This window comes from Thermobia domestica, chromosome 14 (genome assembly GCF_964235325.1).
Source record: "Thermobia domestica chromosome 14, izTheDome1.hap1.1, whole genome shotgun sequence".
Classification (NCBI taxonomy): domain Eukaryota; kingdom Metazoa; phylum Arthropoda; class Insecta; order Zygentoma; family Lepismatidae; genus Thermobia; species Thermobia domestica.
Genome location: NC_137467.1, coordinates 170,345,169 through 170,358,231, shown reverse-complemented (window position 1 = coordinate 170,358,231; position 13,063 = coordinate 170,345,169). Strand labels below are relative to the sequence as shown.

General features: G+C 36.7%; 1 protein-coding gene across 1 annotated transcript in view; it reads left to right on the top strand.

Moving 5' to 3' along the window:
- The first annotated feature begins 5,106 nt into the window (after positions 1-5,106).
- Positions 5,107-13,063, top strand: part of LOC145670742 (vascular endothelial growth factor receptor 1-like) — a 325,002-nt gene continuing 317,045 nt past the window's right edge. The window contains exon 1 of the mRNA XM_081739513.1: positions 5,107-5,400. Coding sequence (XP_081595639.1) covers positions 5,319-5,400 — 82 coding nt within the window. The 5' untranslated portion in view covers positions 5,107-5,318. The remainder of the gene's footprint in view (positions 5,401-13,063) is intronic.

Here is a 13,063-nt window from a genome sequence, read left to right as displayed (position 1 = left end):
GGAAGACAGATTTGTATTCCTGTGTTCTATGGCCAACTTTGTGCAATAGTTAGATGATGAGAGCAAAGAAAGGCTAAAACCATGTTGCTATGATTTCGTTTTGTTCTACCCGAATGACCTGGATGGCTTAAAATTATTTCAGGATTGTAAGGATATAATCCGTTCACTAAGGTGTGCTCAGAAAGCTAAAGAACAACTTGACTTTTCCCCACAAGGCATCCTGAAATATGTATCTTCAATGGGGCTTGAAATTTACTAAAGATTGGCAACCCTTCTTCAGATTTTGATAACACTGCCTGTATCTGTCGTATCATGTGAAAGGTCTTTCAGCAAAATGAAATTGATAAAATCATACTTGCGTTCCACAATGAGTCAAGAAAGATTCACGAATCTAGAGATTCTTTCTATCAAAAATGAAATAGCATCCACTTTGGATTTTGATACTATAGTTGAGACTTTCGCAGCTACCAAAGCAAGGAAGGTATCATTCTGAATGTTGGTGGAACACAGGCTAATATGGTAGTGGAAGTACTGTCGAAAGTAGTTTCATGTTTTAAGTAAAGACAATAAAATACAAAAGTACAAAAGAGTAATACAAAGCCGTCAAGATATATCAATTGACTGGTGATAGATGGTAATGAAAAGTAGGATGGTATAACCCGTAGAAGAATTCTGTGCTTACATATTTAATCTATTATATATCCCCAATTATTCAATATATTCAGGAACTTTGGTTATAATATATTGTAACACGTAGTACGTTAGTAAGTAGTAATGGAAATAGTCATAAGTGACAGAATATAAACATGACTGAACTATTAAATACAAAATAATGTAATCATAAAACAAGTATAAAATCTGGAAACAATAGTAAAAAGGACAAGCAAGAGTAGTGCTTAACTATTCATTGATACTTCGGCAAAAGCAGTGGGTCTAAATAGACCGTATATTATCACTGGAGAGAAACCTAGTAAAAGATGAATAAAGAAGACACGCAGGGGAGAAATCTCTTCTATCCATTATTTACGGATAGTTCGTTAAAGGAAAAAAAAGTATTTGAGTATTGTATATGATCACTGGAGAGAAATCGAATGTTAAAGTGAATGGGACTAATTGTAGAAGAAAAATCTAATCAAATAAAATCCATCTAGCGTAAATTCAGACAGGGAGAAACTATGAATAAACAACCATATGAGAAATTGTGCAGGAGAAACACCAAAGGCGAGAACCGAACAAAAATATTCTAGAAAACATACAGCTTACATTTAGAAATCGCATCGGTTATATTATTATTTGCAATATCAGCTCATTGTTACCAGTGAAGCCATATCTAGCATCTTGGTGCTAGATCTAGCATAATTCACATGCATTTAGCATCTAGCATCTTGACTTTAGCATCTTGGCCAAATCTAGCATAATTTCATTCTTCCCTCTGATGAACAGAAAAAGAACGAAAATTTAGATGGTTCAAGGACCGTCGGGAATTATTCTTCTTAGTTGAAGCGATGGTTGGAACAATGGGACCAGTCAGTATTTCCGCGGTTGTAATTTATTATTGAATTCAGAGAAATTCTCAAAAATAGCAAAACGTGACTCTACAAAACATATTTACTTACCCATAGTTTTATTACTGTCAACTGAAACCTGAATGTTTGTTTATCTGGGATGTTTCTGTCCCTTTCAATTTACAACTTGAGAGAGGAGGGATATGGACGTCAGGGGACAGCTAGTAATACACTAAAAGAAATGCTTCAGGCCTGCGTCGGAAGCGGCATGTTGTGTATATATATGTTAAAATGTTATCCATTCATAAAAAATAAATTCGACCTTCCTCCCCTATAATGTGCCATTTACCAATTTATTTCATTATCATTCCTGACAGCGTCATATTAGCTCTGTTCATGAATACAGTTGAAACACTTCATTAAAATAATGAAGATAAGTATGGGTGGGTCTTTAAAATTAGTTAGGAAAGATAATTTGAAAATCTGGCATAATTTACAAAAATCTAGCATAATACAGACCCGTGTTTGGCATCATCGCGAGTCTCGAGTGTGGCACCCCTGATTGTTACGTTCCGTACGTAAATTTGACTCTAAATGTATTGTTAGGAGCATTACTTCCACTATTCCACCTAATTATAATACGGCTAATATAGGTGATATAGGCTATACACGAGGCTAATATAGGTGTAGGATTATTGATTGTTACGTTTTGTTCGTTCTTAAGATTATGCTATTTTTGTCGTGGGTTGTAGTTTCCGTTACACTTGTATCTCTAATCCTTTTTCTATCGTGTCCTTTGTTTGAAAATGAATAAAAAATTTTTAAAAAAAATATGCAATGATAGCCTGGTCCAGTTTTATTTTCAGATACCAACCTGAAGGCGGTTCTAAGCATTTGAAAATTAGACAGGGGTTCTGAATGTCACCCCCATTTGTTTAATATATCCCAGATTAAAATGATCTAAACACACACACCAACGGGAAAGGGGGAGGAGTATACAGAAAGAATGGTTATGTAAATGAATGTCAAACGTAGAAGTATATAAATCACAATTGTTCAAAAAGGGGCCCCGATCTACTTGACTGGCCCCTGGCCCCAGTTTGCCTTACGCCGCCACTGAGTATCACACTCAGGATGCAAAACACTAATCTGTCTGTGGAATACAGCTGTAGAATTAAAACTAAATGAGGTGGTAATCGACAAATTTGAAGATTTTAAATATCTCTATACATAAAAATGGAAGTGACTCATTTTTAAATAACTCTTGAGCCACCAGACGATGTCGATGAAATTTTCAACATCGATTGCCACATTGCCACATAGATGAAGTTCAGGTCTGGGATGGTTTTTGTCATTTCGCTTTGACGGTGTAACTTACGAGTGGGGGAGAGGAGGGGAATATACTTAAAAGTGACCAAAAATTACTGATATTACTCTAACAACACAATTACATAGCAGGTATATGCCTATCATATTCCCTCAGGTACATAGGAATGTGTCCAGTCTGTGCCTTATGTTCCTCTGAGAGAGAAATCACACGAATGGCAAGTCATAGTCACAGTCTATGTCAGCACCTAGGCACATGCCTGACATGTAACTGGGGAACGTGCCTAGTCTGTTCTAGGTATGTTCACCATGACGTAAGCGTTAATGAACCAAAAATTACTCCCCCAAAACATGTTAAATCGCCTATATACTATGCGTAATGTGTTTACATTAAGGTGAGTAAAAAACACTTTAAACAAGTAAAACAAATGTGCCCCAGGGTAGGCGCGAACTACTAACCTTTAGATTACTAGCCCCGTTCTTTTCCGACATGGCCACAGAGGCGATGAAAATAACATCGTTTGTAGAGGGATAAATTCTTTAGGTCCTGAATTTGGCTAATCAGAGTGCTTCTTTAACCGCGTATATTCGACGATAACCGTTTGGATCAGATAAAATTTGCTCGCCATGTAATTTTATAACAAAATGAGTATCTATTTACTTTATTTCATGGTTCTTCCGTATTCACTTTCAAATGATCGGCGACAGTTACCATCTAATAAAGTTGATGCGTTTGTTGCTTCTAGTACATAATCGCTTAGAAAAAGAAGCAACAAATATATCAAATGTGGGAGATGAATTTAAAATACCTAAATGGCGCATGTCTAGCACATCTTGTGCTGTTAGGGTTCTAAAACAGTATGTACCTGAAGGATGTACCTAGAACATGACAGATATATGTCCCAAATGACGACATAAAAACAAATGACTGTTAGAGTGCGAAACTGAGCCAGGTATATAAATGCTATATTTGTGGCACATAGTTGCAAATATCAATTAGGTGTAACAAGTACCTAAAACTGTAGGCAGCTGAAGTACATACTTAGCACATGAATATCATGTGCCAAGTGTTGGGTACCTAAAAAAGTAGCTGGGACACCTAAATGTCACATGCCTAGCACATCTTATGCTGATAGGGTAGTGTCGAATCCATAGTTTTCGGGCTCGCTGAGATGAACAGCCACACTTCCTAATGCCCTTTAAATCTAAATTCAGCATCGCAACTTTGGTTGGAGGAGAGGGCAAAGATATATAAAAATTATTAAAAAACGGGTATTTTGTCGAAACCATAGTTTTGGTGGTCGTATTGATACTTCCAATGCCGTTTGAATCCAAGTTCACCTTCTATTAGCACTTTATGTCCAAAATGACACGTGGGGGTCGCGGTTTTTGAATGGTAGAGTGTTCGCCTCTGGTGCATGGTTCGATCGCAGCTCGCGTCACGTGAGTTTAGTCGTGGACAAACACCGTGGGTAGGGATGCGCACGAGACAAAATTTGTGGCTGTCTCGTCTCGAAAATGTGCTGTAAAAGTGATGTCTCGACTCGAAAACTGTATATTTCTCTGTTGGAAGAGCCGTGTTCCGACTCGAATTATTTAAGGAAAATCCTGTCTCGACTAGTCTTGTGCGCATCCCTAACCGTGGGTTTTCTGAGGGTTCTCCCGTTTCCTCCCGCTTTCTTTATTCCATCATTTCATTCGTTTTCATCATCACCGTCTTCTTTAGCCTAGCCGGCATAACTGTGAGACGTAAAGCTTAAATATTTCATTTCATTTCCAAAATGAAACATATTCTCCCCGTGCGAAGAACGGATATTCTGTTAGTTTTTTATATTTTCAACTAATCATTTATCTTAAAATATAGGCCTACTTCATTTTAGTTGAGGTTTAATGCCTCGTTTAAAACTAGGATTGGTAAAACTTAGCTTAAGCAACTTGGTTTACCGAAAACCCAACGAAACGCATTCACGTGGTGTATATTGTTACACTTTCCCTTGTTGAGACTAACATATTACCTTCACAATTTACTTTACTGAAACAGGAGGAAACTCACGTGTTTTCCGTCCATTGAAATTTGTTATTCCCTGTGGAATACATTGTGCCCCCGAGTTGACATTTCTGAGAATTGACGCTACCTCAGTTGTTACTTGGAGATGATAACATTAGCCCAGGAGACGCTGCACAAAAAGCGCTGTGAGAACGATCAGTAATTCAGTACAAGAGCGGACGTCGTCCTGTTAGGATGCAGTAGATGCTAGCGCTGAGATGTATGAATGAAGTACGATCGTAGCAATGCTTCTCATACCGTAATTGTTATTTGAAGTTCTTAAAATTTTCAAATACAGATTTGGGTGAGAATACATTATCAAAAGTGTTGCTGAAACTTTAAAAAAAAAAAAAAAAAAAAAAAAAAAGTGGTTTTGAAATAGTGACACTTGAAAACTGTGATACTAATACAAAAGTTGTGCTATGAATTAAAAAAGCAAGATGAATCAAAAATTTTATACATTTAGAGAATGGATATACTTCACTCTTCTTTTTATTTGTTCAACCTTGCAAACGACCAAAGGTAAGTGAAAGAATGCTTTTTATTATAGCACCACTCATATTTTCGCTTTGAAAGCATGCGTTTTTCAATATCACACAAATCATGGTGAGAGAAAAAAAAAACGTGATAATAATTATGAAAATAAGAATTTTAGGAATGTTCAAAAAATGCATCAAAAGATTGCGATTTTGGTCAATAATTAATTTTTGAATCAGGGGCCACGAAATTTTTGAACGGCTCGTAAATCGAGTTTCTTTTTCTCTTTTTTTAAACGAAATAAGCACATCATACAGAGTTAAGTGATATTTTTGGATTTGGCTACAGTATATGCAATTCTCCAGATATAAAACCTACAAAAAAAATTTACCTGAACTCTATTGGATCTTTTGATCTGCAAAGATCGATTGCGGAATTTCAATGGATTTACACATTTCAAGATCTGTACACCCTAGAAAGTTGTGTCTGTCTGTTCGTCTAGATGCATGTACAGTCATCTAAAAGACATATCCTTTAATGTACCTGCATCAAATTTTAAACTTAAGGTTTTAATAAGATTCCGCAGGGGAGGGGTCAAATGTTTTCCTGCCTCCAAACATAAGGATAGTTTAAGCAGATTGTAAACTGGAAAAAATGAAATGAAATAACGTCCCATGATTATGCCCTTTTAGGGTTAGGGAGACGATGATGAAGGTACTATTTTTTTATTAAGTGAATGATGACGGAAGAACTGATAAAATGAAAGAGTGGGAGGAAACGGAAACACTCCGAGAAAACACACGGACACGGTGCTATCAAGCACAAACTTACTGGGCCGGGGATCGAACCAAGGACTTTATGCACCAGAAGTAAACGCTCTAGCACTGAGCCACTTTTCTTTTTAATTTTCATTTGCTTACATTACAGGAACTTATAACATCTCAGTTCATATATTCATTATACAAGATTCGTAAGTAGTGAGCAAAATATTTGTTTTCACACTGTACAGAAAATCTTTTACAAGCATTTTTCAGAAAAATAATATAATCAAACATATTGCCACACGGATACGTGTCCATGATATAGAAAAGTGATTGTCCAATTAGCCAGGTGACAGTATTGTGTTTTGTGATCGGAAAGAAACGATATTCTGGAAACAGTATATACTGAGATTCAAACACAGTGGCATGTAAACGGCAGATGACACTTAACATTCGTGTTAACGTTCTCCAGATATCAGGTGATTGAGCACAGAACAACAGTCTGTGTTCAATCGTATCAGGTTGAGCACACCGTTGACATATATCCGTTTGTAGTACACCAATATGTTTTAATTTAACATTAGTAGGAACAAGCTCATTCACAATCATATACCAGGTAATCCTTACCTGCGTTGTCAGAGTGACATTGTGCACAGTAGCGTACCCAGGAATTTATTTCGGGGGGGGTCCAAACTAAATATGAAGGTATTTTATATTAAAATTCCTAAAATTGCCCCTAAAATTAGGCTAAATTTTAAAAAATTCGAAATTTCGGGGGGGTCCGGACCCCCCGGTCCCCCCCTGCGTACGTCCCTGATTGTGCACATTATGCCATATCATCTTGCCACCTAGCCTCCTTGTAAATTGAAGTCTAGCATCCCTTTCAGCGCCGAAGCTATGTGACATTGTCCTATCATGGTATAAGGGCCGGTGTGCCTTCGTGGTAGAGCGGTCACCTCTGGTGTTTGTAGTCTCTGGTTCGACCCCAGCTCGTCGCAAGTGGACTTTATAGTGAATAAACACCATATGTGTGGATTTCCTTGTGGTTCTTTCGTTCTCCTCCCACTTTCTTCATTGCACCATTTTGTTCATTTTCATCATCATCGCCTCCCTTACCCTCGGTGTATAGTCGTGAGATGTAAAACGGGTAATTTAATATAATTTCATTTGCATCATTGTATAATTCATTTATGTGAGAAAACCAAGAAGTAATAGTTCCTTCTTAGGAATAATATTTTTTCCAGGACAATCTTATTTAAAAAAAGGACACAGATAATTTTGATAAATAAGTATTCCATTAAGAGCCTCTTAATATTGCAAATTAATTTCCTCATGAAAAAGAAATCCCCAAATGGGTAGCTACACTCCATGCTGTTTTTTTTCTTTTCACATTTTTCTTAAAAACAAGAGTGGTGGTTTTGTTTAAATTTCATATTATATATATATATATATATTGCGTATGGGACATTCCATGTGAAATCAACCAATGAAATGGCAAAATCTGACCTAACGATCTTAGATTTTTGTAAAAATTGGTGCACACCTTTGTTACGGTGGGAGATGAGAAAATCCCAAATATTACCTCTCTCCTCCTGAAAGTGTCCCCATACAGGGTGTTCAAAAATGCCAAAAAAAAAACCCGGCATTTTTCAGTTACGGTGATTATTAAAAATTGTCATAAATGGTTAATATGTGCACTAGAGACGTGAAACAAACGCCATTGGAAAACCTAAAGATTGCTCTAGAACATCTTTAGATGCTTACAGAACATATTATGAAAGGGGGGATATATTTTCCTCCCTTTCACAATATTTGTATCAAATGTGTTATTAAACACAGACACTGCTCACAATCACTTAACACACTTTCAGCACAAACAATTAGTCAATAAATTCTTTTCCCTATTTCAATGATGCACTTCCACATGTCTGTAACAGCAATACTGAAATCAAGGAATGAGTATCAATGTAGCCAATATAAATTTAGAAACATCCATACTGACTAACAAGAATAATGACTTGTATTGAGTACTGTTCGGAAACGTAATACCTCTCTAAATAACTCGAAAGGTGGATAACTGTGTAAATTCAAATGAATACATCAAGAAACAAATGAAATTGAAAATAAATTCCTTTGATGCTGCAGGTAAATAACTCCAGGCAAATGGGCATATGGTCAATATCGTGCAATGCTTGGTATATGTTGAATTTGGATCGGATCCCATTGAGTGCCCAAAACGCAACTTTGTGGTGTTTTAGTACACATATGAGACTACAATCTGAACAATTTTGAACAAATTCAGAGGGACATTTCTATGCCAAATTCAAAATTCAAATCTGATTTTGAATTTTTGAAGTGCTATTTTTTATTTTACAGGTTCTTGCAATATAGTACAACTTGTAGAGCAATCTTTAAGCTTTCCAATGGTGTTTGTTTTACGTTTCTAGTGTACATATTAAGCATTTTATGACAATTTTTAATAATCACTATAACTGAAAAAAAATGCAATTTTTGACATTTTTGAACACCCTGTATGGAGACACTTTCAGGGGGGAGGTAATATTTGGAATTTTTTCATCTCCCACTGTAATAAAGGTGTATACCAATTTTTACAAAAATCTGAGATGGTCAAGTCTGATGACTTGTTTTGACATGGAATGTCCCTTATATGTGTGTTAGAAATAAAGGAAAATTATATAATTCAGTTGAACGTCCCACGATTATATCCTTTATGCTAAGGGAAACGGATGATTAAGGCAAGTGAATGATAATAGAAGAACTAATGAAATGTGAATGTGTGAGGAAGTGGGAGTACCCCACGGACACGATTTTGCCCACCACAAATTTTACTTGCCCATGGATCGAACCTGGAATCCAACGCACCAGAGGTAAGCAGTCAGCCACTGAGACTAAGGATGCAAATGGGAAAATAAATGCAATGCTGAAAATTAAGAAATTTTAATAGGAGTTAATTTCTCTGACAGTATTGTGAAACGATGAGCGTAGCGTGTCAGTGGTAAAGTGCTCATGTCTGGTGACAGGGATGTCTGGTTCAATTACAAACAAAGTAATTTTGTGTTGGACAACATAGTTTTCGTTGATTTTCTCAGAGTTCTCCAGTTTCCTTCCACTTTCTCATTCACCTTTCTAAATTATACGTTTCTTGTAGCCTAAAGAACATAAGAATTAAATGTAAAACTCGAGCTTTTACTTCATTTTATTTATTTATCTACACTGAGAAAAAATGTAGGTAGAGTACTTAAAAAGATAAGTTACATGCGTAATTCCTGTAGTTTTTGGACGCATAACTGAAAACGGGGCATGTTTTATAATACTTTCTGTATAAGCGTTCCATCTATACGTTCTTTCTGTATGAAACAATGTAGGCGGACAGGATCTCACATATAAATGGACGTATATAACATATAGCCGACGAAGGTGACATAAGTATATGCATGTGATATACGGAAAACTGTTAGATGTCAGACATCCTGCAACGGCATGATGTAACATCTAAGGACACTGCCTGTGTAGCATACGGATAACGTATGCTCCGTACTGATGTCTATAGTAAGCAAGAGGATAACGTATATTTGTACAATATACCGCTGTCCGGAGAACGGATTTTTCTCTATGTATACATATTTCTGAGCATTATCGGCATGTATGGCCTTAAGCCCGTCACGAATGAGGGATGATGTCCCGCAGTAAGCACACTATCCGTGGATGGGGAAAGGAAGGAAGCATCCTAGAACCAGGAACGGATCCAGGACTGACTTCTTGGGGTTGGGGGGGGGGCGGTCGGTTGGAATACTGCTACTTAGAGCTACTTTTAAGACTTCCAAACTCTGGGATGGGTTTTATTTACATATATAAAATAAGATAGTTTCCTCTTCTGGGCGGAGCGATCGCCCCCCCCCCCCTGGATCCGCCACTGCCAAGAACCTATGTGTTAGATGCCATCCTGGTATTTGCCTAATATGAATGAAGAACTCAGGAATAACCTCACTCAGAATGGTTAACCTAAAGAAGCTTGCAACTTTTTCGACCGAGTGTCCACAAAGGGACAGACCGAAACCATATTCACGAAGAAATTAAATGTCGACTAAACGCAGGGAAATTGTGTTATTATTCACTTCAAAACCTTTTGTCGTTGTGAATTCTATCGAGAAATTTGAAGCTTAAAATATGTAAAACGATAATCATGTCTGTTGTTATGTATGGTTGCGAAACATGGTCTTCTTAGGCTCTTGTTCTCAAATACTTTCAGTAGACCCTAAGACGAATATTCGGACCCAGGAGGAACGGGAATGGGGAATGGCGGAAACTTCATAACGAGGAACTACATAATTTATAATGTTCACCAAACATTGTTAGGGTCGTCAAGTCTAGGGGGCTTAGGTGGGCAGGTCATGTAGCTAGAAGGGAAGCAAGTAGGAACGCTTTCAAAATTTTAACTTGAAATCCAATTGGAAAACACCATCAGGAAGACCTAGGCGCGACAATATTAAAATGAATCTCGCAGAAATAGGAATACAATGAAGAAACTGGATCCAATTGGCTAAGGATAGAAGTCAATGGAGAGTTTTTGTGAACACGCATTGAATTCCGGGTTCCATGGGCTATAGAGTTAGTTAGTCCACAACGGGAATCGAGCCCAGGGCGGTTCGACAAAAGATGAGAGCGTTAACGACCAGGCTGTGTATTGCAACTTTATTTCATTCAGTAGTGCAAAGTGAAAATAAGGCTTCTGTAAAACGAGTGGGTATTTTCTTAATATATCTGTCCAACTAATAGAAAGCAATAAAAGAAGAGTCCCATATATCATTGACTTACAGTTTACGAGAGTAACTCACGTACTTTCACTGGAAATCAAACCTAGCTTTATCCAAAGTGTTCATTCTCACGTATCTCAACTATTATTGGCTTAGAAAGTGTTTCTTTTTTTATCTCACTTAGAAGGAAATTAAAAGGGAAGATGTGTTGTTGCCTTGAGTTTACAGATCATTAAATGTGACGCTGGAAAAAAGAGAACAACCCGACAGAGGCGGCTCGTGGTTAAATAAATAGGTGAAGCACAGAAAACCGGGTTATAGTGTTCAGTGGCGATGAAACTGGCTCTTCTCCCCTTCCCCCCTTCTTGTTGCAGGATTTTCCCAGACTTTCGGGCTGCAAGTAAGCTAATAAGCATAGTATGAAACCAATCACTTGAAGAGGGGGGGGGTTCCTACGTTGTAGAGGCATTATTGACGCCACTGTGAATGTTATATCTACAGAAGATGAAGTGGCATTTGTTAATCTATATCTCTAGGGATGCGCTCGAGTCGAGACATGTCTCGAATCTCGACTCGACTCGACTCGAATTCGAGTCGAGATTCGAGTCGAGACACACTTTGTAAAATTCGAGACGAGTCGAGACAAACGTGTTTCTCGACTCGAATTTTCGAGTCGAGACACGAGTCGAGTCGAGACAGCTCATAAAAATCTCGACTCGACTCGAATGTCTCGAAAATTTTTCTAAAACTTTTAATATTATTATGAAGAAATTATTCACTCAGGAACAGCCTTGAAACCAATTCCAGCATTTATTACTTTAGAAAGGTACAGAACGCATAAATTTAATAGTTAATCTTCCGAGATCAAGATTTAATTTTCAGCTCAATTCAGTTAATTAAAACTAGTAATTAATGTCGTGATATTTGATTGTACTTCAAATATAATAATAATAATAATAATAATAATAATAATAATAATAATAATAATAATAATAATAATAATAATAATAATAATAATAATAATAATAATTGATTATCTAGTTTGAATAAAACTATTATCCGTAGCCTATATCTAGTCTGTATAAGAACATTGCAATAAAGTGAACATCATAAATTCTCTGAATGAGCAATTGGCAGTCTATAGTAATTTAGCATAGTTATAACTATTGTGTTTTTATTTCCATGAACGCCATAGGGCTACATAACTTCTGGACAGGGCCGGATTTATGGGGGTGCAAAGGTGCACGCTACCCCCCCCCCTTTGTTGTAAATATACCTATCTAAAATAAGAAGCTAGCAGTAAAAATACCGCGACACTGGTGTGTCGTGAATGGGCCACTGGTGTACCGCGAGGATATCAAAACAAATTTATTTATTCTATAGCAATCAAATTGCAAAACGTAGGGGAAAATGTATATTTGTATTGCACATTACTATCAACCTCTACTATGAATATACAATTTTAAGTTTCATGCCGTGTTACTTTTCTGTACATTTCTAATGTTGAAAAAAGTATTTGTTATTGTTATGACCATTATTGCTTCTTTATCGTTACAGACTATTTCGTAACTTGAAAATTTAAAATATTATTCAATCCTTTCGATAAATTATTTACATTTGTGTTTTAAAAGTAAAATAGATTTATTTGTTCGTTCGTTATTTAATGATCTTCATTCTTAGTAAAAGGTTGGATACAGTTTTCGAAAGAGTAAGCGTATTTTTAATAACCTGAGTCCAACATTTCATTGCAGTTGTTTTCTCCTTTTAAATTAGAATGAAAAATAAGCATAGTGATTTACCACGAGGAAAACCCAGTGATCGAGCTTTCTTCTCTGTGCGAAGGAGATAAGTAATCAAAGAAAAAAATACCAGTGTGTTTTATATTTACAAATAATAATATCTATAAGTGTGCCGCGAGAATTCATGTAACACCCGTAGTGTGCTGCAAGTTGAAAAAGGTTGGGAAACGCTGGTTTAGAGGAAAGAATAATTGGTACACTCCCTCCTCCCTGCTCTCTCAATTTTCTTTATTTTATTGTCTCCGAAACACCATTCCAGACAAATGATTTTCGGTAGAAAAGTTAGAAACAAACCATCCCGCTCTTGGACAAAGTGGGCAACATGCGGTAGTCAGGTCAATGAACCTGCTTTGGAAATTTTTGTGCAATTTAG